Consider the following 26193-nt stretch of genomic DNA (forward strand, 5'->3'; position numbering starts at 1 on the left):
AAAGTAGTTTTCAAAACGTTCTTGCAAGGTTCTCTCAAAGTTATGAGCAAACGTTCTTAAAGTAACGTTGATGGAACGTTTGTTCAGAGTTACCTGGTTGTTAATAATGTTCGCACAAAAACATTCATGGAACCATTTCTAAAAGGTTCGTTGGGATGTTAATCTTACATTTTCTTTTTTCAGAACATTGTGAAAACCTTCAAATGTAACGTTCACATAATGTTTGCAAAAATGTAAAATGGAATGTGTTCTCAGACATTTGTATAACTAAAAAATATATTTTTTTAAACTAGATGTTTAGAATATTCACAGAACATCAGAAATAAAATTTCTGTTATTGATGGGAACATTAACAAAACGTTTTTAGGACATATTTTGGTTAGTTGGGTACTTCTTTCTGCTAATGTAGTGCTAATTCAACCTTTTCTCTGGACTGGTAAGTGAATCGAGTAAATAAAGCCTATGTGTTATGTAAAAAAGTCAAATAACCTGTATTTAGAAATACAAGTATCCCAGTGTTAACACGTTTTAGTGTAATGTATTGAATGGCATCAAATTACTGCGTTAATTAGCTAGATTTAGGAAACATTAACTATAGATAAATAACTATTAGTTACCATTTGAATGTTAACGTTGCCTGGGTTACATGAGTTGTAAAGGAGGTGGAGCAAAATTTTAATTTTGACTTTTTTTAAACAATTATCAATCATACCGGCAACATTCAGTAAATCAATTAATTAAATCAATTTAATGTTGACTTTTGTGTATTGTAAACCATTAATTTTTGCATTGTATGTGTAAATGTAACCCAGTTTTTAATGCAATGTTTCCCATTTATAAACCGAAGCGCACACAGGGAACGATACAACCTTATTGTAATGCCAGAGATGCTATTTGTGTTAAAGCAAAATATTGCTTTAAATAAGAAAAGCGTAACTTCAGCTGAGCGTCACACGCGTGTATAGCGTATAGCTTGTGTGCAGCACACCTTCAACATAGTGACCCAGTTGTTATGAAGCTTGTTGCTATGAGACTAACGTCAGCGTATCCCATCAGCCCCTCTGTCTATTTGGGAAATGTCCTGCACCCCCCCCCCCACCACCACCACACCACACCAAACCACACATACATATCCCTTAAAAATGGTTATCACTGTGAAAACACACACATCCCAAATTTGGTCTCATGAACACACAATGAAAGCAAACACACACATAGACCGTTTAAGCTGTGAGTATGTGTGTGTGTGTGAATGCAAACACTGCAGTGTGTGTGTGTGTGTGTGTGACGCATGCTCCGCTGAACTCCCCTCCCCCTCTGCTCATCTGCTCCACAGCCTCGTCGAAACACTCCGACAAACACACGGCCGGAGAGACGAGAAAGAAACCTGAGATACAGGCGAGACAAAGATGAGAGGCACAGAACCGCAGCCGATACTGTCTCGAGCATGAAGCATGACAGACTGGAGCGAGAGATAGACAGCTAGAGGAGAAGGAGAGAACAGAGAGAGAGAGAGAGAGACGGGAGGGATATGGCCCTCTTACACGTCTCTGCAGTCAAGCTGCACACCCTGGACTGAAGACCATGGTAATTTATCACAAATTCATCTTGTGTTCCTGTCTCGTACCATCCCTCCATCCATCCATCTGTCCATCATCACCCGTCTGTCTCTCTCTCACACGCTGTTCTGCATTTCAGTAACCAGCTGCAGTTTTGTTCTCATGTGTTGAACTCGCCCACTGTCATCTGACACACATCCCTGGGTTACACTGCATGTGTGTGTGTGTGTGTGTGTGTGTGTGCTGTCTCTCATCGCTCAGCTCCAACCTACTTTCTAAATGCGTCCACCAGCGGTCTGTAGATCGCACACACACGCGCATGCTCTCGGCAGGTGACATGACTCAGATTGTTAAAAGTGTTAAAAGATGCATGGACTGCGCTAACCTTTAGAGGAGCCCTGCTGCGAGCGCATACAACAAACCTGGTCTCAGAGAAACAGGCGTACTATGTGTGCAGGGTGCATGCATGTGAAGATGCAAGACCGGCAGTTACCTCTCGTGAAAAACCCTGATGTGTCAGTGCAACTCTGAACACACATGCAGACCATGCATCTTTTCATGCATGTGTGCGTTTTATCATGCATGTGAAATGCATGCTCTGATGCATTATTATTTATTTGGAGGTTGAGATTTGCTTTGTATCATTAATGTGTGACATTCATTCATCCAGCTTTTTTTGGGAGTGAATTGCGACGTTGCATTTATGAATGATTCAAGATGCATAGTTACTATCCTACTTATGACATGCGCTTACTGTCTCAGATTGTTTAGTGTGATGATGTGTACAAAGAGATATTTTCAGTGAAAGTGGGTCACGCTGTGTCTCTCTCTCTCTCTCAGTTTCTGTTCAGCTTCTAAACAGACGTGACCACTCACTCGTATGACAGAGGTGTCATGTTTCTGTTAGCATGACAGCGCAGCTCAGTGCTTTACTTTTTCATTGTGTGCATGCAGCTGGATAAAAGCGAAGTGTCCACTCTCAGTCTACCGCCCCCCGTGAGCCATGGGGGGTCAGACGGGAACATCAGCGTGGAGACGGGGTCGGACGGGGCAGGCGGCGAGGTCCAGAGAACACGAGTGGCGCTGGAACACCTCCAGCAGAAGATCCTGAAGATCACCGAACAGATCCGCGTGGAGCAGGAAGCCCGTGACGATAATGTGGCCGAGTACCTCAAACTGGCCCACAATGCAGACAAGCAGCAGGCGTCACGCATCAAACAGGTGTTTGAGAAGAAGAACCAGAAGTCTGCGCAGACTATTGCACACTTGCACAAGAAGCTCGAGCACTACCACAAGAAACTCAAAGAGATCGAGCAGGTAGGTTCACAAGCATGCGTGCTCTTTCCAACTGCATTTTCTAGAGCAGAGATAGGCAATGTCAGTCCTAGATTGCTACTGTCCTGCAGAGTTTAGCTCCAATCCTGATCAACCAACAGCGAACCAACAGCGAATCAGGTTTCTTGACACTAAATACCAACATTTTGGCACTAAACACTGCAGGACATGGGCACCCGAGGACCGATGCTGCCTATCCCTGTTCTAGAGTAATGAGGTGTAATCCCTGTTCTGCAGAATGGTCCTGCGCGCCAGCCCAAAGACGTCTTGAGGGACATGCAGCAGGGGCTGAAGGACGTACGTGCCAATGTGCGAGCGGGAATCAGTGGTTTCGGAGGTGGAGTAGTGGAAGGAGTCAAGGGTGGAGTCTCAGCGCTCACGCACACCGCCGTCGTCTCGAAGCCTCGAGAGTTCGCCAGTCTCATCCGCAACAAGTTCGGCAGCGCCGACAACATCGCCCACATGAAGGACTCTCTGGAGGATGGGCACACGGAGGAGACGCCCAGAGCTCTGAGTGGCAGTGCCACGCTGGTCTCCAGCCCCAAATACGGCAGCGACGACGAGTGCTCCAGCGCTACTTCTGGGTCGCCGGGTGGAAGCAACTCCGGCGGGGCGGGAGCGACAATGGGCAGCCCTCGCCTGGACGGACAACACCACCACCATCATCACCAGCACCAGTCCTCGTCCTCCTCTTGGGATGCCCTGCTGGAAGGCCTCCAGGAGATCAAAGTCGGTCAGGTGCACATGGAGGACGCCATCGAGGACATGAAAGCGCAGCTGCAGAGCGACTACAGCTACATGACCCAGTGCTTGCAGGAGGAGCGATACAGGTAAGACCACACCTACAGCAGATCCAACGCATGTTACAGAGCCAGGTATTTTAATATCCTAATGATCTTTGGCGTAAAAGAGAAATGTATAATGTCATATGTCTCCTCTGTCTTCTCTAGATACGAGCGTCTGGAAGAGCAACTCAATGACTTGACGGAGCTCCATCAGAACGAGATGAGCAATCTGAAGCAGGAGCTGGCCAGCATGGAGGAGAAGGTGGCGTACCAGTCGTACGAGAGAGCGAGAGACATCCAGGTGACCACCAGTAACACAAAATGTGCAATTGTGCAAGTTTCTAACCTTGATAAGCAAGGGTGTCCACTCCTGCTCCTGGAGGGCCACTGTCCTGCACAGTTTAGCTTTCAATACAAATTAAAAACACCTAAAGCAGCTAATCACAAGCTATGTTTACTTCCAAAGTTTCCATGTCCTTCCAATGAGTTGAAGAAAACAAATCGTCACTTTCTGATTAACTTGCGTTAATTAAATTGAATTTCGTGCAGTAGGAGAAGGCACTGTATGGGTGTAGAGTAATGGACAGAAATTCATTGGGAGCTGTTTTAAGAAGACCGTCCCGAAAACTTTAATACAAAAATGCACACATTGAATGGTGCCATAATTGCAAAAGCTGAATCCCTCTCAATTTAGGCGATTTAGAAATCCGAACGCATTTTTTTAGGTCCAAAAAGAGGACATGTCTGGGGAAAAGAGGACGTATGGTCATGCTACCACATAAGTTACAAACAAGTGATGTTATTTCTTTGTAGATTATATAACATCAGCTTGGAAAACAGACAAAACTGAAATGGTAAGAAGCATTATTTGAGAAAAGGGTGTAGGGTTACAAGAGTCGCAGTCTGGAGCGCTGATATACACGTTATCTGAGTTGCAATGGGGTCAGAAGTAGCGATACACTGCTTCACTGGATATAGGAGGAGTGATAAAGGTCCATTCCGATGAGTTTGGGTGCTCCAGAGAGAGTCCTGAGTGTTACCCAGGTGTGTGTTTGCCCGCAGGAAGCAGTGGAGTCGTGCCTCACCCGCGTCACCAAACTGGAGCTGCAGCAGCAACAGCAGCAGGTGGTGCAGCTGGAGGGAGTGGAGAACGCTAATGCCCGAGCCCTGCTGGGGAAACTCATCAACGTCATCCTGGCCCTGATGGCAGTGCTGCTGGTGTTCGTCTCCACCATGGCCAACTTCATCACGCCCCTCATGAAGACGCGCGCCCGGGTCGGTGCCACCCTGGCCCTCGCGCTCTTCCTGGTCACACTGTGGAAACACTGGGACTGGCTGGAGCTCTGCCTGCTGCCCAGCTGAAGACTACACGTCCAGAACTGTGACTCTAACTGAGACGCATCCCGTACATCGTATCAGAAGAGGGTGAGACCTTGAAGGACGTAAGAGAAAGATCCATCCATGGCCTGAAGGTGGTGCTAGACCATGGCTCTGCATTTCCTGTCTTTTCCTTCTGAATGGGTGTCTGTTACGGCTGCGCGATTGATAAGAACATGTATCTCATCGGTAAAACTGGTTCTGTGATTAGTAGTGAATCTCCATCAGGTGCTTTCAGATGGAGCGCCATTTACTACACAGAGCTGTAGCTCAATGACAAGCTACGCGAAAAATAAAAATAAAATCGCAAGGGATATAATCGCGCAATTTTGAATTTGAAGAAATTGTTCGCGATAATAAGAGCTGTTTGCGTAGCTTCTCTGTGAACTACGGCACTGTGTAGTAAATGCTGCTTCATCTGAAAATGCCACAATTAATAACGTTTTGACTCCAAACTTGCTTCGTGACGTCAGTCGAGCGTTTGGAAGTAATCCTTCTGTGAGATGATGTGGCTTCTCAAATAGAATAAGACACGCAACATATTTCAAGCAGTGATGAAGGTTGTGTCGATTAGCATTGCATTACTATAATAACAATTAAAATAAGAAGATTAAATCTAAGATGAAAGCAGTTGAATCTTCTGTTTTTAAGATAGCGCAAGAGATTCTTCAGATGGAGATTAACCACTGATCACAGCTAATCTGTCTAATCGTGATTGTGATTTCATTTCTGTTTATCGCGCAGCCATAGTTTTGTTCCTTTTTATTTAAGACCACTGAGCTCCCTTTTGCTTTAACTAATGAATGTTAAAACTGGTTCTTAGAGCGGAGACAAGACATCAGAGTCTAGAGGATGGTCTTCTGCTGATGCATGGCTTTCATACCAACACATGATCCCATTTCAGATCCAGACATCTGAAGAACTCTTTCATGCTGACACCAAAACCGTCTCAAATGTGCTGCGTTTGGTTTGTTTCGTCTCTGTGGAACTCAGTGTCTGTTATTTATGAAATATCTCATCACGGAGGAGAATGAAACTTTCGTCATTTTACTTTGTGTATTAAGTGATAGGACGGAAAGGCAGAAACGTAACGTCGGTAGTCATGAATCAATACTACATCCGTCATCAGAACATTTTTGTAAACGCAGTAATAGTGTAACACTCACTGTTAGCATGGTCATATTTCTCATGTTTCTATCCGTTTGCTAGATCACAACGCCACTGTATTCTTCATAAATACATTTGCAAATACATGCTACGATTTGTTTCCTGTTTTGTTATAATTTTGGTGAGCATATTTTTTGCATCGGTGTGACAATCTGTTGCTTTAATCCAGATTAAATTCATTAATCTCAGGATGGATTACAAAATCACATGAACCTGCTTCCAGCTCAAAATGAGACCGAAATGATCTTCAACTCATACAGCATGCTAGGTTTCTGAAATAGCCTCTTTAGACTCAAACAGGTTAAGGATATAGAGTTGGTCACAAACTTAATCCTGCTCTATAATCATCAGATGTAACGTGGTTCATTGGTAATTAACAGATCTGCCCGGTTCACTCATTTAAACACTGCTCAAGGACGCCACCTGGCGCTCAGATGGAGGTCTTACACTCTTCATTATCTTCCTGATGAGGAGAAGCAGCTTTCTTTAATTAACATTATCCAAATAAGATTGATCTGACAAACTTGGAAACGAGGACATGGCTAATATCAGAAGTTAAGTGTAGAGATAAGCTTTGATATTGTTTATATACATCGATTATTTGATATTTAGTCTTATTTTAGATATCATGGATAAACTGTCCTTTTAGTCGCGTACACGGACCGTTTGATAAAAGCGTTTATTAAAGATTAATATATGATATAATTTATATGAATATTAATATATACATATAAATATTTAAAAATATATATGCTGTATGTCTGTGTGTGTGTGTATACACACATACAATAAATGTACACGGGACACACATTATGTAAACAAAAACCTTTATTTCGGATGCGATTTATTGTTTGACAATACATATTAATTTAATTTTAATGTACTATAATTAAACATCTAAATCATTTATAACTTCCTGCGGTCCTCGGTCACTTTAGTAGAAAGAAAAAAAAAAATCGTAGTTTCACTGAGTATAAAATCTTATTGGTTACTTTCATGGCACTAATCCTTACTATTAACAATTTTACATAACATTTATTTTATTTAATAATTCTGACTCTCTTTTTATGGCAAATGCAAGTTAATATATCTTAATTCGGACTTTATAACTCGACTGAGAGACTTAAGAGTTTAGTTTTCTGCCACCAGATAGGCTCCGCCCACACACACACAATTCCGCTATTTTACGTCAATTTCGTTGATAAACGTTCTTATCGCTGTGTGACAAGCTCTTGTAATATGCGGAGAACATTTTTGAAAATGACATTTGTTCAGTCTAATCTATAATGTTTTTAAACCTAACTATTTTGTACCATATAATTCTGTCAGTATCTCTCCCGGGTTTCTGCGACCGTGATGCGCGCGCATCCTCAATGTTTCCAGACCTGTAAGTGGTCTCTATAGAGTCCTATAGAGACATCTAGTGGTTACACCATGAAAGAACGTTTTCTTTCCTTGCCCTAACCAGGTGCGAATCTGCCTTCAAAAATGGGATTTTATGGGCCTAGTCTTGATTTTAATCTGAAATACTGCACTTATGATTTTTTTTTAAAGTACTGTTTTCGATGGAAATAAATTATCATAATTATTGCATAAATATTATTAGTACCACAGAATTCTATAAAAATAATAAAAAAGATCAAATGGTATTGGAAAAAAGATTTTAGCTTTAATTCCATGGTTTCGTATCAGTTTATCAACTCACGAACCCCAGTTCTGCCAAACCTCTTACACAAGAACGAGCAGATGTATGGATTAGGTTTAAATACTTCTTCAGTTCATTTAAATATTCTTTTAAAGTAACACATGTGCGTCTCAACACACCAATATTCTATGTATAGTGTTGACTATGAGCCTTACTACATACATCAGCATGTATTATAATTACACAAGATCATGAAAATGTTTGTCTATACACACACACACACACACATGTTGGCAAGCAATGATGTGCATCAAGTATAAAGCAGACAGTAACTCAAGGCTTCATGATTTTTAATTTTTTTTATTCACTATCATCAGGAAGATCCCACAAGATCTATAAAGTCGATAACAGGCACTCTCACAATACAGGACAAAGGTGAAGGGTCAGAGGTCAGCAGTCACGCCCACACACACACACATAACTAGACATTCAGCGTCATAGGATTGTTGGGTCATTTACCACTGATGTAAATGAAGAGGCTTTCTGTTTTCCTGAATTTGATCCCGATTAGAAAGAGAGTAGAAAAGAGTGTCGGTATCAAAGGTGAAGGATTCCTGATTGAGAGCGTGTGATGATGGTATTGCTGGGTGAGCGTCCGTGTGTGTGTGTGTGTGTCTCTCGACAGCAGGAACGGTCCTCCGGTGAGAGACACACAGTCTAGGAGGAGCGCTGCGTGTAGAACAGGATGTAGGCCTGAGTGCCGCACACCTCCTCCACACTGCACACGTTCATCTCCGAGTCGTTACAGTGAACCCAGAACCCTGCAACACAAACACCGTTACTCATACGCCAATAGAACGGAGCACATCTACCCAGAGTACATTGCTGCTTCGGAAGCGTGACCCACCTCCTTCAGTGTTATAACAGTAGGCCGTGTAGTGCCCTGAGCCAAAGCCTTTCCCATGATGCATCACTACAGCAGATAGGTCATAGGTGTAGGCTTCTCTCTGCGGCGTCAGAGCGGCGTCCGAGCAGCAGTATGGTTGTATATTCAGGACCTGATCAAAAGCCACGTGGACGCCGATCTTCTCCCTGTGATTGCGACCGGACCACCTGGACAGGTGTGGAGGGGATCATTAGCATGAGGTGTGTTCAAACCAGGGGAGTCCAATACTGCTCCTGGAGGACCAACGTCCAACACAGTTCTGATCTGAAGATCATGAAGAGCTGCTTCAGTTGTGTTTGGAGCTAAACCGTGCAGGAACAGGTTTGGACGCCCCTGGTTCTAATGAAGGAAGACGTTAAGAAGGTGTTCTGACTGACCGGAAGCGTTTGAGGTGTAGCCGCAGCACCTGAGGTAAACGGCAGATGAGTAACTGCTTACACGCCTCCGAAAGAGACCGGGGCTTATGGGACGACTTACGCCGCTTTCCTGAAAATGCAGAAAGTTTAGATGAATGCATCAACAACTTTGATGTCTGTAAGAAAGGTGCGACTTACTGTTGCAGAAGTTGCAGGCGTAGATGCAGCCCTCCAGATCCTCCGTCTCGGTGAACTTGGCGAGCATCTCTGAGAGCGAGCAGCTCTGTCGACACGCCGCGGCGCTGGGCTTCTCCATCCGGTGGTATCTTTCTGGGAACTCCAGAGACAAATCCCAGAACGGCTCCACCGTGTTCGACTTGCGCTTGCAGGACAGACACGTTACCTACAGGTGCAGTTTAATAGTGATTTAGTTCAGTCATGCATTGATTCAGTCAATTCAATATGAAACATTTAAACTTGTGGTTCCCAAACACATTCCTGGAGCCCTTCAACACTCTCCTTTCACACCCAAAATAGAGTCTCTAGTAAAAAGATGATGACTCGAGTTATAGAAATAATGGCAGTGAATGTGGGTTGAGATTTTAAGTTCATCCGTCCATCATGAAAGGTGCCTCACACGGCTCCCAGGGTGAAGAAAGGCCTCCTGTAGCGAACTGATGCCTTTGTATAAACTGTAATCTCTAGCTTCCATTTTTGCTTGACCTGTCCCTTTGTTTCAGTAGTGTTGGGGGATCTCCAGGAACAAGTTTGGGAACCACAGGTAAGTTGCACGTCACCTGGCTGAGCAGCTGTCCGTGGAAGATAGTGTTGAGCACTTTAAGGACTTGTTTGGACAGTTTCCGCTGTGTGATCGGAATCAGGATGTGTTTCTTGGGTCCGTCGGACTCCAGTTCCTGCTGGACTTTGTCCAGAAGCTCACACAAGAACTCTTGCGCGTCCTGCTGGTCGTATCCGCGGAACGCCGGGATCAGGTTCCACACGGAGTGCAGCATGGCAAACGGAGACACCAGTGACCAGCGCCCCGACCACATGACCCTGAAGAGCGTGTGCAGCTCGTGACACAGTGACATCTGCTGCCGAGCCGAGGACCGCGGCTCTTTGGGCTGCACCAGTTCTGCCGAGCTCAGGCTAGGCGTGATGCTCTGTTTGCAGAAGGTGCCGCTGCTCGCCCTCCCCATGCGTCCCAGCGCACTGAGGGCTCCCTGCGAGTGGTTGGTCTTAGCCAGCAGCTCCTCGGTCTCACACAGGTCCAGTGTGAGGAAACACTCCCTGAACTTCTGCAAGTGACTCAGCACCTGGAGAATGGAGTTCATGTAACACGTGTTCCCGAGGTTGCGCAATCCAGTGACTCCGGGCGCAGGCTTCCTGCGACGTGACGTCTGCGAGGAGTGATATCGGTGCAGGCGGCCCGCGTTACGAAGTGGTTTGCGCGACAGGGGCTTGTTTGATCGCGACAGCAGGGACTGTTTGGGAGCCGAAGGGAGTCGTTCCGGAGGTTCACGGAACTTCCGAGGAATAAGTGCGAGAGTCGTTCGAGGAGCCTGGGTGAGCAGCCGCGCGCTTTTCCTCGGAGGCACGTTGGCTAGTTCTCCCATGAGCCGCTTCTTGACTTCCCTGCGTTGTCTGCGCTTCTCCTCTCGCTCTTGCTCCTGCTTCTCCTCGCGCTCCCGGTGTAGCTCCTGCTGTCGGCTCCTCCAACAGCGCAAGGCACTTTGGAGGACAGTTTTCCGTCTGTGCCACAACGCCGTCTGCATAGCACCATCCCGCGCTACCTCGCGCACTCTTACTGCGCTATCGGACGTAGACGAACGCAGGGAGCGCTGACCAGGGCTGCGGACGGTAGATAGCGCCCCCCGAAGGAGCTTCAGGTCGCCCTCCACATTATCATTCAACGCGTAATCTCCACACGCAAAACAGAAGACGTCCAGTTCACGTACGTCCATGGCTAGCGGGTGCTGCGTCATCTGGTAGTGACTCTGGGAGTGTTCCTCCATGTAGCGGCCGCACGCCACGTGAGCGCACTTCAGACAAGCCCATACGGACTCGGTGGTGCCGCAGTCAACGCAGCGCCACATCTGCGGGTTGAGGATGGAGTGGCCCTGGCCCAGACGGAACCGCACCACATGCTTACAGCGATCCATGTCTCCCAACACGCATGAGCACTCGGAGTCAGGAACCACACGCCATGACCACACTCATCCTGAGGACAAGATAACACAAAGTTCATAAGTTACCATTTAAAGTCATGTATTAATGGTGACAAAGACGACTGCAAACATGCATGTCTCAATAAGTGCTTTCGCACCGCATCGTTCTAGGAACTTCAGGAACTCTGAAGCACCCCACAGCATCTTTTTATCATACTAAACAACATTTAATGTATCTGTATTACTGTAAGGGTAGGTTTAGGGTTGGGCTAGGTGCAGACTTTAATAAAATCACAATCTAATTGGTAGAAAAAATATTTATTGTTGGTTTGCTGTAGCTGTATCCGTTCTACCTACTGCCACAAATATATGACGTTATTACTGTATCTGTATTACTGTAAGGATAGGTTTAGGCTTGAGGTAGGTGTAGACGTTAAGAAACCATAACTCTAAAGTAGCATTTTTTGTTGTCGAATCGTACCACCCAGTTTTAGTGTGAGGTAGCAAAATCTGACAGAACAGCGGCTCTGAAGTAGGAGCTAATTCTGTTCCCCCAAAAGGAATTGCTAGAACTGAATACGTTCCTAGTTCCTGCGGTGCGAACACACCAAAGACTGGGACGTGCCACCAATAGTTCTAGGAAGTATTTAAAGGTTCCCCAAGGCGAAAGTGCCTGCTGCAACGCTTCTCTTTAAGAAACACTACTCACTTTGAGAAAGGTGGAGGTCCAGCATCAGAGCGGACATGTGCGGTCTCTGTACAGTTTATAAAACTTCATCCTGCAGAAGGAAAACTGCTGTGGAAGAAACAAACTGAATATATATTCTGATTTTAAACATGATCAAGAGTGTGTGTGTGAATATGTGAGAGTTGTGTGTTTGTGACTAGATAGTGTTCTCTAGATGGATGACTGAATCTGTATTCTAGAGTGTTTGTCTCACAATGCAGTGTGTGTGTGTGTGTGTGCTAACCCGCTAGCGCTACTCACAGAACAAAAGACGCTCCGGCGGGAGACACGCGGAACCCGCGGCAGCGATGGATCCGGGAGATTCCGGTACCGGCGCTCGCTCGGTGTGTCTGTGTGCGTGTTTATACCGGCGCGAGAGATCCGTTACTTTAAATCCGCTGAACAAAAACCATCAAGAGCTGCAGCCACTGAGTAAACTCAGACCGCGAAGGCACCGATAGGCTCTCAAATAACGGCCCCTCGGCGCGGTCCTCCGCGAAACAGCCGGTCAAATACGTTTGGCGAGTTAAATGACGGTTGATGTTTGCGCGGGGCTCTTTTTACACTCGCCTTCGGCTGTTATTTACCGCCATCATCCGCACGCGAGAGCTGTCACCATTTTCGGCTCAACCGAACTCGCCCAGCGCCGGCGTCACTGCGCTCTGATTGGCCGAGGAGCGATCAATCGCATGACGACAGTGCTCTGATTGGTCGAGACGGTGGAGCCGGTCTCTCATCTGTGTTGGAGGTCTCTGTCAGGGTTTAAAGCTCCAAACAGATTAACTTCGTCCATGGCATGATTCTTTATTTAGATATTTTACATTTTTAAGATGATTTTCATAAGCAAGCTCATATAAAATTAACACTTATTATGAGGTTCCTCATTAGTGGGAAAAGATGAGAGCAGATGAGTGTAAACAAAGGTTTAAGTATGGACTTTGCAGAATGAAGTAGCCAACACACAGTATGTGCTTACCCAGCATGCTTTGCGACTACTTGTAACCAAGTAATATGGGTTATTTATATACATTTCTTTATTTACACTATTTACATGAGCAGAGTTAGTAAAGTCTCGTGGTTGTGAATATAAGTTAGCATTGGTGTGATTTGCGTGATGCTAGGTTAAGATCATATGTAGTAGAGCTGATCACAGGTGGCTCTGTGTTCACACACATGCAAATCAATTGGTCATCTGCCTTTTCGTCTGTTTTGCATAAATGCAAATGTGGTGTTCCTGTACAAACATCAACATACAAAGGCAAAATCAGAAGATCTATTGTGGGATGTATTTTGAATGTTTTCGTATTGGCGTTATGTAGCTGCTCGCCCATGCAAACTTTCAGAGAAACTTCCTACTAGCTGATAAACACCTGGGGGGGGGGGGGGGGGGGGGGGAATGCGTGTTTTTCTATTTTTTAACCAATTAAAAAAAAACTGTCTTTTTTATAAAAAAGATTCTGTTTTGAAGCCTTCCGAGCACACAGGCGACCCCTGCTGGTCTGGAGGAAGTGACGAACTCCGGGATAAACATGTATAATGACACACTTTACAAGACTTAACGACACGTTTTCCTGAAAATCTAATACATTAATGGTAAACTACAAATCCTTACTCACCATTAAGTAAATGTCTATGATTTGTGGTGTTTTATTCAATTGCAGTGCTTGTTTGTGTGTTTCTGAGAATATCTGGTCAATTAGAGACAAAAAAAAACATAATATCAAGCTTATAATGTGTTTTAATGTCACTAATGATGAGGATTGTATGATGTTTGGATCAGATATACTTGAGTTCATCTTTACCACTATTTAGCACACTTTATACCAGTTTAGTATACATGCAACTGCAAGATATTCTTATTAAGTACATAAATATGTTAATTATTTGTAGTCCAGCTACTTAGTATGAAATAAATTTATATCAAATGTATTTAGGCATAATTATTTTCACTGCAGGGTACAGCCAAGACTTGTAAAAAGGCTTCAGAAGTATTATTTGATGCAGTTCCTGTGAGTGAACACGAGAGGACGTGCCTATATCCTCCAGGACACAACAGATCAGATCTGGAGGTTCAGTCTGCCTCAAGTATGATAAACAAATCATTACTGTCCTATCTCACAAATGCCAGAGGAGAAATCGAGCAAAACTAATCTTCAGAAATGACTCCGATCCTGTTGTTATTTTTAACTAAGACGGATTTATTTTAAACTGGATTCTTCCTCTGCTTCAGCTCACACAGTTTAATTCCTCTCTGTATCCTCAAGGTTTATTCCCTTATCATTCACACTGATAGATCAGTGTCCTGCAGCACTGAAGCAGTCATCAGGAGCACAGGGATATGTGTAGAAATACACAACAATACACTGTATGAGTCACAATTATACAATTCGCTTTTATGACAAAAATCATTAGGATATTAAAAGTTCATGTTCAGAATATATATTAAGTAGATTTCCTATCGTAAATATATCAAAACTTAATTCTTGATTAGTAATATGCATTGCTGAGATCTCATTTGAACAACTTTAAAACTTGAATAAACTCAAAACTATGTGAATAAAGTCATAGCAATAAAGGAATAAAGTCTTATGCAAGATTAAACTTGTAAAATTGTGAATAAAGTCATAGCAGTGTGTTATTAAAGTGACAATATATTGATAATATTAAAGTCATAATATAAGTCATAATAACGAGGTTGTGACAAATAAGAAAATTAAGTTTAAGATGAGATAAAATGTAATATTTTGAGAAGAAAAAATTATATAATCTCTTTTTTAATGAAGAACTGTTTTACATCTGATGAGTTTACATCTCACATTACTATTTTGATTATTCACTTGTTTTTTGCCCAAATAAAAAAGATAATTGCAGCTATTTATCTCACAATCCAGATATCAATTACCAGATTTTTTTTTTCACAATTCCCTGTCTATGCCTCTCATTTCTGAATAATTTTCTTATATTACAGAGTTTACATTCTCCAATTGTTTTATTTATTTATTTATTTAATTTATTATTTAACCACTGAATAAAAAATAAAAAAGATAATTGTAAAAAAGGTCATAAAATAAAAATAAATAAATAAATCTCACAAATCAGGATTTTTTTTCTTGCAGTTGCGTGTTTATATGTAACAATTATTTTTTCTCCAAATTGCAAATTCACATCTCTCTATTCTGAGTTCATATCTTTTGATTGTAAATTCGGATATAAAGTCAGAATTGTGAAAAGTCTCACGGAAACAGGTATCCATAATTAAGCAAGTAATTATTAAATAATTTTCCCCTGTTGAAATCATTAGACTGAGAACTTATAAATAAATAAATTAATTTAGTTTTTATGCATCAGCTGCATCAGCGGCGATGTGACGTCACAACGATCTCTGCCATTCCCGTGAGCGCGGGCACGCCGCGCGCCGCAGTTCACTCGCGAAGCTTCTTTTAACTGAAATAAACTATGTTTTAACTTATGAATTTGACTAAATGTATTGTATATATATTTGTAGAGCTGTTAGGAGTTCTGTGAACATAGATACCGCGTCTCACTCGTGACTGACGGTAAGTTTGACCGCGTTAATCGGTCTGTCAGATGGAGTTGTTCTGTCACGAGCATGTCGAACCGGACTCAAGCTCCAAACCGGTTCGCGCGTTCAGAGACGCGGTTCTGATCCGAGACTCGCGCGTCTGTCGGAACCTGCTGAGCTCGGAGAGACCGAGCTTCAAACCCGGTACCGAGCCGACCGACGAGCAGCGCTACGTTCGCCCAATCCTAACGGGATGGATGCTGCAGGTGAGGAGAGAGCTAATGAATCATATCAACCTGAATCACTGATTCGAATCGTGTTCAGATTCAGTGTTTCGACTCACACTGATCTGATGCTGTTTAATGAATCATTCTGACTCAGTGATTCGAATCACACTGATCTGATGCTGTGTAATGAATCATTCTGACTCAGTGATTCGAATCACACTGATCTGATGCTGTGTAATGAATCATTCTGACTCAGTGATTCGAATCACACTGATCTGATGCTGTCTATTGAATCATTCTGACTGACTGATTCGAATCACACTGATCTGATGCTGTGTAATGAATCATATTCTGACTCGCTGATTTGAATCACTGTGATCTAATGCTGTGTAATGAATCATATTATGACTCGCTGATTCGAATCACTGTGATCTAATGCTGTGTAATGAATCATATTCTGAATCACACTGATCAGATGCTGTCTAATGAATCATACTCTGATTGAATCGTGAATCACGGAGCTTGTTCTGGAGCAGGTGTGTGAGGATCAGAAGTGTGAGGAGGAGGTGTTTCCTCTGGCCGTCCATTACCTGGACAGGTACATGTCCCAGAATGCCGTGCACAGGTGCCGTCTGCAGCTGCTGGGGTGCGTCTGCATGTTCCTGGCCTCCAAACTCAGGGAATCGGTTCCTCTGAGCGCCGCCAAGCTGTGCGTCTACACGGACCACGCCGTCTCCGTCCCAGAGATCCTGGTAAGGTCTTGTGTTCCGCTTGTCCAGAAGCGTTTGGGGTTGTCTCCCTCTGATGGGTGATGGGTGATGTGTGCAGCAGTGGGAGGTGATGCTGGTGTCTCGTCTGGACTGGGATCTGGCCGTGGTTCTGCCGTCTGACTTCCTGGAGTCGCTGCTGGAGACGCTGCCTCTGAGCGCCGAGGACTCGGCTTCGGTCCGGAGACACGCGCTCTCCTACATCGCTCTGAGCTCCACAGGTACTCTTCTGTTCCCCTGGGTCTGTTGATCATCTGTTTGAGTCACTGATTCACTGGATTCGTTCAAACTTGTGCGTGTGTGTGTTTTCAGAGCTGAAGTTCTCGGGCCAGGCTCCGTCTGCGGTGGCCTGCTCGTGTGTGACGGCGGCGGTGGTCAGACTGGACGTCCTGAAGAGCCAGTACAGCACCGACGGCCTGCTGCAGCTGCTGAGGGACGTCCTGGACACAGACCTGGTGAGGACACACTCTCTCTCTCTCTCTCTCTCTCAGTGATGTGAGCTGGATCTCTGAGCGTGACTCTCTCTCTCTCTCAGGTGTCTCTGCGCTCCTGTCTCTCGTCGCTGGAGGACACCATCCGTCACATGCTCCCGTCTCCACCCGAGCAGCACCTCACGCTCTGACAGAGCCTCTCCCGTCTGCTTCTCGTGTTCTCCTCCTGTTGTTGACGGTTCCGGTACATTAGCGTTTGTTGGCCACGTTCGCTTCAGGTTTAATGTTCCGCACCCAAGCAAATATTTGCTTTGTCAGGAAACCTTCGCCCTTTCAGACACACACAGCATTTATTTCATGTGCTCTTCTTGTGTTATTGATAGACTCTTTTAAACTTTTAAAGACACGTGTGAAAATAAACAGGACTTGATGTGAATGCTGAATGGTTTTAATGTGCTGGTTTGAGCAGAAGTCAAAAGATCAACTGAATGCTTATGTTCTTCATCTATTAAATTTTATAATAATTAAAACTAACATACATTTAATTCAGAACAAGAGACACTACCGTGATATATACTAGCAAGTAATTGATATTTCTTGCATACTAGCAAATTTAGCAAATTTTGTGTGAAAACTTTATTATTATTATTATTTTTGGGTTAAAATATAACCAGGATATTTTTTTGGTCTGGATTAATTACCCAAATCACCTGGAAAATAAACTTATTTTAATAAACTTATTATTTAACTTATTAAATAATCTACATCCCAAAACACATTTAATACTACACACCAGTATATTTTTCAGGCATTGTTAGTTTATTATCATATAGTTTATATATATATATATATGTGTGTGTGTGTGTGTGTGTGTGTATAAATTCTTTTTTTTTGTGTGTGTGTGTGTGTGTGTGTGTGTATTTTCCATTACATTTAGTACATTTGTTTTTATTAGTTTTTTTAAGTACATTACTTATTTATTTTTTGTTTATTGATACAATTTAGTACCTCAAGTTAAATTGAACAAAAATTATAAATGTTGCATTGGCAACTAGACAAAATAAAATAGTAAAAAAAAATTATATCTGATTTTATTTCAGTTAAAGTTCAGTGGGTTTCAAATACCCATAGTGATTTTGTGTTTTGATTAAGTATAAAAACCCTGGTATTGGGTCATACTTCAACTTCAAAAGAGCACAGACACGTTTGTTGCACACTCTTTGTCTTAATTACTTCAGATTCATTAATACTTAAATGAGTATACATGTAATTCAGTGTTATCCAGGAGACTGATGGGTGCAGAAGAAACAACATCCAGAGAGTATTTTCCATTTGTGCCGTTTTATTGTTCAGTCAAAGAGACATCAGGGCAAATAAATCAGGCACTTTAGCAAATAAACATGCAGGAACTCAAACTAAATATATCAGCAAACAGAAGAACAACCCTTCATTCCTCGGTTATCTCCTATAAATCCCCCTTCTGCTCTACTGAGCTCTGAGTTCAGATTCACTGATGACCCCAAACGCCCCGCTATGACACCAAAACACCATTCCTGAATAGCTGTTAACATCCAGTAAATCTCACCGTTTCAACACGTTCCTTGAAGACAGAATGAGTGGAACGAAACTGGAGAAGCTTATTCTGAAAGGTCACGTTGTGTTTCACCATCCTAATAAACACAGGAGTTCAAACACTCCTATCTGCACAACTCTTATCATCAAACAGATGTAAATCTAAAGTCTGGACTGTATAAAGTCATGAACAGACAGTAGTGTATTGTATCGGTGCACCTGTGAACTCTGAGCAGATAATGGCATGTTATAAAAGTCAGAAACTGGCATGAACGATCTTCAAGAGCACTTGAGTCAATCTCTGCACCGTGGTTATTTTTGGAGAGATGTTGTTGTTCAAATACCAGTGTTCACCTTAAAAACAAACAGAACTCACAATGGTTCTGAACTTTATCATGAGTCATCTTTGGTGTTTATTTTTGACTTGACTAGCCAACACCCTAAACAGTCATTTAAAAACATTTAAAACAATACCCAGTCTGGGAGCGAGGCAGCTGACGAAATAAAAGGCACTTTTCTCAAACCAAGGCTACTTGATAAAAACCACTCTTTTGCATGTTACAACACAAACTGCCGTTCCCTCAGAATTAAAAGCATGTCCTAAACAGGATGTCCTGTCCTCTACGAAAGCCCATTTCCTGCTGGGCCTGAAAACATTCCCTGACCACTCTTTGTCTGGCATTGCTCCAGAACATTTCCAAGTCTTCAGCCGGCTTCCCTTTCCTAGCACAACTGGAGTTGCGTCAGCTCTGCGCATCGTAGTCCCTGTGCGTTTCAGCTAGCGGTCGCTCCCAAGGCTTGTTTATATGTCTGAGTGACGTTTTCACAGTCAGAAATTGAGAAGACGCTATCAGACACTCCTGCGCGGTAGCAGGCCATGTCCCAGTGTCCCTGATACTGAGACTCTTCTCTCAAGTCGAGGAGATTGTCAGCGGACACGCTTCCTCTCATCCTGCGTCCACCTGCTGGACGCTCCACCGGGGCGACGGGAATCTCACGGTCAGGAAGGTCAAGTCTGTCGAAGGACTCCGAGGAGAGGATGCTATCCTCGCTGACCGCGCCGCTCGGTCGGGATCTGTGGACCACTGTTGGTAAGGAAGGAGCGAGCTGATCCAGTGATCCGAATTCCTCCAGGCCGCCGGAAAACTTGCTGTGGCGTTTGAGGATGCCCTTGCGGTGCGGCACCGGTGACGGCTTCCCAAGAGTCTGTCCGGAGCACACCGGAGAAGAGGAATAATAGCCGGACTCGCCTTCCGAAGGCTTCTTCAGGATCCCTTTGGGAGGTGGAGGCAGGACAGGTGGAGCCAAAGTGTTCTGGCTCTTCTCCTCCAACGGTGTAGCCTGGGGGTCAGCGGGCGCTCTCTGTTTAAGACTTCCCCGCTTCTTCAGGATCCCTTTAGACGGACGAGGAGCTTCCTGCATGGTCTGCGAGACGTTGTTTTCCTTGCGTGAGCGGCGTATGGAGCGCTGTCTCTGGACCGGTTCCCCACCTGTCCGCAGCAGGCAGCGCATCTTAGAGCCGCTCTCCAGAAGCGGGCGAGACGTGCGGCGGAGCCAGTCTGCGATGCGAGTCGGGCCACCGGTGGGACACGCAGCGGACGCTTGTCCTGGCTCCGGATGCACAGCTGCAGATTCACTCTGAGCCAGCAGAGGGAGCTGATAGCCCCAGTTCAGCCACCAGTGACCCGCGATCTCCTCCAAAGTAGCTCTACGCTCGGGGTTTACCATCAGCATCCAGCGGATCAAACCACACGCATCTGTGGGGCGACAAGAAGGATTAGTATTGACGCTACACGGGGATGTCACCAGGAGGGCCACCTTCCAGTCGAGTTAGCTCCAGCTCTAATTAAACTTGCCCTAGACACCCAACCAGAGTCGTCAGGATCTCTAGAGCTAGTCGGAGCTAATCCCTGCAGGAAAATGGCCCTTCAGCTGCAGATCTGGACACCTCATTCAAACACATTGGTATGTGGCTTCTGGGTGTGAGGGACTGTTGGCAGTGGAAAGTAGGTGTATCCAAAGTTTTATGTAACTATGCAAATGATCAGCCATGCAATGTTTTGACTACTAATGGAAATGTAAGCATGGGAAAGCATCCCTATACTGTGTTTTCCAACCCTGTTCCTGGAGACACACCAATCGTACACATCTGCAAACTCTTCCCAATCAGACACACCTGACTCAACTCATCAGCTTGTTTAGTAGAGACTCCATGAGCTGAAGGGGGTAAGAGAGACACCCTAGATGTGTACTGTTGGTGTGCCTCCAGGAACAGTGCTGGGAAACATTGTGTAGCAAGATTAGTTCATGTTACTCTGGGCACTTGTTGGGACATTGTGTTGCTGCTGGTGCTAACTCAGATTTATGAGACAGCCATGCAATGGTCAACAGATGGAAGGCTATCTGCACTAAAGGCTTATCTGCTGGAAATAGATACGCTCCCTCTATAAAACTGCTAGATGGCATGGTTGAAAGAGCCACGTCTGGACCTTTGCCTCGACAAACACAGTAAACCAGTTTCGTGCGTTGGTTTAAATATAGGACAAACAGCACACAAAGGGTTTCGGTCGTCTTCCCTATGGTTTAAGAGCCTCACCAGAAGGTTTGGTGGGTTTGCGGTAGTTTCCGGTGCTGATCTGCTGGACCAGGTTCTTGTGGTCGTGTCCGTCGAAAGGCATGGCTCCATGGATGAGGGTGTAGAGCAGGACCCCCAGAGACCAGCTGTCCACCTCGGGTCCTCTGTACGGCCGGCCGTTCACGATCTCCGGAGACGCGTACAGAGGACTCCCACAGTACGTCTGCAGGAACCTGTCGTCCTGGTAGAGGTTCGACAAGCCGAAGTCAGCGATCTGGAAGACACACAGACAGACAGTCGTTGGCCAGTTTCATAGATTTACACCGTTATCTCATGCTCAGGTTTCGATAGGGTGTTTGTCTTGTTTAATAACCCTAGGGAAAGTTTCACAGATCATATTTCAAACGGACTTTGAAGATCTGTTTGTTCTCAGCGCATGATCGATACCTGTTTGAATTCATTTATTCTGCTGATCATTCATCTACATCTGGTTGTAAACCCTTCACAAATTAAAAGAGCTTACCTTTATATTGCCCTTGTCATCCAGCAAGATGTTCTCCAGCTTCAGGTCACGGTGAACAATACCGTTCTGTTGGAGAAACAGAGATATTTAGAAACCACAATCAGATTTAAATTACATACAGATGAGCCATTTTTGACACACTTTGTTGAGTTAAATACTCCAGTGTTTAGTTGCTTGCTAATGTACGTTATTGGAATATTCAATAATACCGCTATCAGTGTACTTTTATAAAAAATTTCGCTGTTCAGATGGGTTTTTTACTGTTGATTATGGCTTTAAAGGTATAGCTCACCCAAAAAATTGGGCGTTGGGGAGTAACTAGTTACATGTAACGTAATTAAATTACTAAATACATGTAACTTTAATTAGTTACAGTTGCTTCTGAATGTAGGTTACATCTGATTTATTCACACTCACACACAGATTTAACTGACTTCTTTCATGAATTGCATCGACTGCTCTAAAATATCCAACACCAATGTTTCAGTTTAGGACACAATCATGTTTTTCCAAGGCATTGTGAGACGCCAGTGTTTTCTGCTATATCTGTGATTTAGCTTTGATTTCAAAACCAGTATCATAGTTATTAAACCCTTTCTTGTTATGATTTTAAAAGCAGTAGCTATTAATCTGTAACCATTTAATGATCCAGTCCTCGATGACATCACGGTTTAATATATTTCAGTTTCACTCTCGAACACTTTCCTGATGACAAACGCTCAGGAAACCCCCTGAGTTTCCTCTGGTTCTACACTGATTTGGTCGTGTCAGAGCAGGAGTGCGAGTCTTTGGTGATTGTGTGCGTCTCTGAAGGAGGGCAGATCCTGGTTTAACATCACAACAGAGCGTCACACATTCCTGAAGACTCCTCCACACCTGTTTGTGCTCGGTTGAAGCTGAAGTCTGTCTATAGTTCTCCTGACTCGAGAAGTGCCCACATGACGTCTGAGTAAAGCTGGACGGACTACAACCCTCCATCTAACCATAACAAGCTTCATCTGTGAGAGCAGACGGTCAGTATGATGAATCATGATCGTCATCCTCTGTAGGAAACTCTCTTTGAGCTCACGACGCATTCAGCCCAGGAACAATACAATCAGAAGAGTTTAACTGCGTATAAACATGGAGGAGTGCCTCAAACAAGCATCAGAGGCGTTTCATTTGTTTGTGTGCTCTGCTGTGGAGTGTGCATTTCACATTGGAGTAATTAACTCAAGCAAATCAAAATAGTTTTTATTATTTTACATTTTAAATAAAAAATAAACTCAATTTTCTAAAAGCTTTCACTTTTTAGTTGTATTTTTTGTTGTGATTTTTTTTCATATTTGTTATTTATTTATCTATATAATTATTCATTTTTATTTCCATCTTAGTTTTTTAGTAACTTAGTAATTTTTAGTAGAATTACTTAATTAGTTTTTAGTAATTTTTTTAGTAATTTTTTTTCTATTTTATTTAATTTAATTTAGCTTGGATATTAATAAATATAAATTATAGTAGTGTTATTTAAAATGTTATGGAAGAATATAATGTTTTTAATTATTTACATTTTTTTATTTCTAATTTTAAGTAAGTTTTTATAATTTAAAAAATAAAACTGGTCTATATAGTTTTAGTCATTTTAGTACTTAACTGTAGTTATTATTAACAGAATTTACAAAATGTTGCAAAATAAACAATAAATGTAATAAGATAATTTATAATTATTTTAACCCTTTCTGTAACCTCAAACATTAAATAATAGAAATTACAGCAGTGTTATTCTAGTATGCTAATAAAGTTTATAAAATATAAATGTAGTTTTAAGTTTACGTTTGTAACTTTCTTGTGTTTTCATCATTTAAATATATATATATATAGACGTATGTTTTACTTTTAAACCAGGTTTGGCCACCATAAGCTTCAGTCCCCTGAGATCAAGCATCAATCACTGTATGTGTTGTTCAGAAGGTATGTGTGTAGAAACGGAGAGAGGCAGGAAGAGCAGGTGAACTCTGACCCGGTGGCAGTAGTGAACCGCAGAGACGATCTGTCTGAAGAAGAGCCGAGCCTGACTCTCAGAGAGGTGCTGTTTGTCACAGATGTAGTCGTACAGATCTCCCTGACTGGCGTACTCCATCACGATCACGATCTTGTCCTTGTTCTCGAACACTGAAACACAGGTCAGAGGTCAGCTGTGAGGTCAGCTGTGTGTGTGTGTGTGGGTCACGGGGTCAGCGTCTCTGTACCTTCGTGGATGCTGATGATGTGAGGATGAGACAGAGACGACATGATCTCGATCTCACGCCGGATGTGGATCAGGTCCTGCTCGTCCCGGATCTTCTCCTTACGGATCGACTTGATGGCCACCTGCACACACACACACAAATCAGATTTGTGCTCGCATGTGTGTGTGTGTGTGTCAGACGTGTCTCCACAGGTCACGCATGAGTGGCAGATGGACAAACACACACACACACACCTGTTCTGACACACAAAAACACACTTAAATATTTCTGAAAAATTCCAACAATTCTAAAAGTATTAAGTGACCGAAAGAAACTCTGCAAATGCTTTAATACTCTATTTATATATACACACACTTAACCCCATCTTTCGAGTGGTGACTAAGTGTGTTTTTAGTGTGTGTAGTTGATCCTGACAGTGTCCCACGGTTGAGTTTGTCATGATCATTAGATTCAGAGACGAGCTCAGACGTGTCCAGACTCGCTCAGAAGAGGAGAACAATAATAATAATAATAATAACCTCTTCCTGATCCACCGAACAAACACACAACCTGACTTCTGGGAAAATACTCTGATCTGCTTTAAACTGAAATCTGAGTTCTGTGCTGTAAAACACACTTTACTGCAGATATATACACATTATTATTTTACACGACATAGAGAATGTTCTGTTTTCCATTCATACGCGTTTCCAACTTATGTAAAAACAATTCTTAAAACAAGATAGATTTAATAATAAATATCACCAGCTTTGTATCTTACGTTAAATATAAAGTTAATAAAAATATTGTTTTCTTGTTTGAAGCACAAAACTATCGTAAATTAGTGTGCTTTGTGCTTTTATTAAACGAAGAACAAGATTTATAGCAGATTTATTCTCAAAAAACTGAATTATTATTTCAGTAGAAGAAACCAGGAGGTTTCACTTCTCCTCGAAGAACACAGAGCCTGCTTTTAGCACTATTTAGGATGGGTTTTGTTAGGTTTTTTGCATTTTAACATGATTTTTTAATGTAAATGAATAGAATTAGTGCTGAAATGTATAGAACAGGTTTGTAATAAAATAGTAAGTGAACACAGAAGCGCTGGTGCTGCTGAAACAGGCTTGTGTTCATGAGAGCGGTGCGAGAGGTGTCTATTAAAGCAGAAGAACAATAGGACGGTGCGTGCGAGGGACTAACGCTCTAATAATAAGACCAGGCTGTGTGGATTGAGCCCTGGGCTATTCAAAGCTCTTTCCCAAGCCTGGGCGTCTCTGCAGAACCTGTTCAGTGTTTACTCTGTGAGCCCCAGCTCCTCATCAGAGATCACTGTATGGCAAGCTGTTCACTCCTTCAGACACACCAGGAGATCTTCAGACCAACACTTCAGATCTCACACAACAGAACGACAACTCTTCATATCAGGAACTAGATTACAACTAGTAAAAATATCATTCTTGATGTCTTGCATTGTATTTGCACTAGTTAAACGTCACCAATCAACATTTTCACTAGTAGCAATTTAACACTTGTACATTTTTATTAGTAACAATATCATTACTGAAATCAGAAATAAAGGCTTAGTAAGAATTGTATTTTTTGATATGTGCAATATGAATTGATTTGATTCTTGATATTAACATGTGAATTTAAGTGGCAGGCTATGGTGAAGTTAAACTAGTGAAAATACAATTACAGATATCAAGATTACGAGTTGAAATGTAATTCCTGATATCCAGAACTAGCAATCTAACTAGTTAAAACTGAATTATATTTATGAAGAATTATTATTGTGTTAAGGAATAAAGGTTAAAACTGCTTGCCATACTGCAAAGCACACAATCAAAAGTGCTTCAGATCTGCAGGACAATTAAAAAACACACCTAAATAACTTCTGTCCGTTTATTCTACAGTAAAAAATATAGTACATTTTATTCTAGATATTGTATTGTTTACTTAATTATTTGATGATGTGAAATCATGTTTTGTTGATGTTTAACGCGTTGTTTTTATGGTGACAGCGCGCGCTCTCTTACCGTGTTGCCGGAGCGGTCCACCGCTTTCTTCACGCGCCCGTACGTGCCCGTCCCGAGCGTCTGCTGGAACTCGTAGCGGTGCTTCAGGTTGTGTTTGTGATGGTGCCGCTTCACGGCCTGACGCTTGACGCGCGCGACGCCCGCAGCCCCGTCACACTCCATCAGACTTCAGCGGAGGAAGAGTGAGAGTGAGATGACGTGTATTCATGTCCGCGTGCAGGTGCAACATTGAGCGACGGGCGCGCGCGGAGCGACTACTGGAGACGG

The 26193-nt window shown here is 43.1% G+C and overlaps 4 protein-coding genes across 6 annotated transcripts; 2 read left to right on the top strand and 2 right to left on the bottom strand.

Annotated features, from left to right (window-relative positions):
- The first annotated feature begins 1299 nt into the window (after positions 1-1299).
- LOC113039339 (transmembrane and coiled-coil domains protein 2-like) lies at positions 1300-6314 on the top strand. 2 transcript variants are annotated; one of them, XM_026197229.1, is made up of 5 exons: positions 1300-1587; positions 2514-2876; positions 3132-3724; positions 3845-3980; positions 4742-6314. In XM_026197229.1, the coding sequence occupies exons 1-5, from the start codon at positions 1585-1587 to the stop codon at positions 5039-5041; spliced, it is 1395 nt and encodes a 464-aa protein (XP_026053014.1). In that variant the 5' UTR covers positions 1300-1584; the 3' UTR covers positions 5042-6314. The 2 variants fall into 2 exon arrangements, with proteins under 2 accessions (XP_026053014.1, XP_026053015.1); XM_026197230.1 differs by having other exon boundaries at positions 4746-5021.
- Positions 6315-8222: 1908 nt separating this feature from the next.
- Positions 8223-12385, bottom strand: LOC113039332 (ubiquitin carboxyl-terminal hydrolase 49-like). The gene is made up of 7 exons (XM_026197221.1): positions 12327-12385; positions 12048-12134; positions 9968-11391; positions 9369-9573; positions 9192-9300; positions 8776-8981; positions 8223-8689 (listed from the first exon to the last, which is right to left on the bottom strand). The coding sequence occupies exons 3-7, from the start codon at positions 11330-11332 to the stop codon at positions 8586-8588; spliced, it is 1989 nt and encodes a 662-aa protein (XP_026053006.1). The 5' UTR covers positions 11333-11391; positions 12048-12134; positions 12327-12385; the 3' UTR covers positions 8223-8585.
- Positions 12386-15638: 3253 nt separating this feature from the next.
- Positions 15639-17519, top strand: LOC113039356 (G1/S-specific cyclin-D2-like). Of its 2 annotated transcripts, none has more exons than XM_026197258.1 (5): positions 15639-15854; positions 16352-16567; positions 16647-16803; positions 16895-17037; positions 17118-17519. In XM_026197258.1, exons 1-5 carry the CDS (start codon positions 15654-15656, stop codon positions 17202-17204), a joined length of 804 nt encoding a protein of 267 aa, XP_026053043.1. In that variant the 5' UTR covers positions 15639-15653; the 3' UTR covers positions 17205-17519. The 2 variants fall into 2 exon arrangements, with proteins under 2 accessions (XP_026053043.1, XP_026053042.1); XM_026197257.1 differs by having other exon boundaries at positions 16644-16803; positions 17118-17514.
- An 854-nt stretch (positions 17520-18373) lies between these two features.
- Positions 18374-26193, bottom strand: LOC113039336 (NUAK family SNF1-like kinase 2). Its single transcript, XM_026197226.1, has 6 exons — positions 25927-26193; positions 23912-24032; positions 23683-23834; positions 21684-21749; positions 21182-21434; positions 18374-20342 (listed from the first exon to the last, which is right to left on the bottom strand). The coding sequence occupies exons 1-6, from the start codon at positions 26086-26088 to the stop codon at positions 19360-19362; spliced, it is 1737 nt and encodes a 578-aa protein (XP_026053011.1). The 5' UTR covers positions 26089-26193; the 3' UTR covers positions 18374-19359.

This window comes from Carassius auratus, chromosome 22 (assembly GCF_003368295.1).
Source record: "Carassius auratus strain Wakin chromosome 22, ASM336829v1, whole genome shotgun sequence".
Taxonomy (NCBI): Eukaryota; Metazoa; Chordata; class Actinopteri; order Cypriniformes; family Cyprinidae; genus Carassius; species Carassius auratus.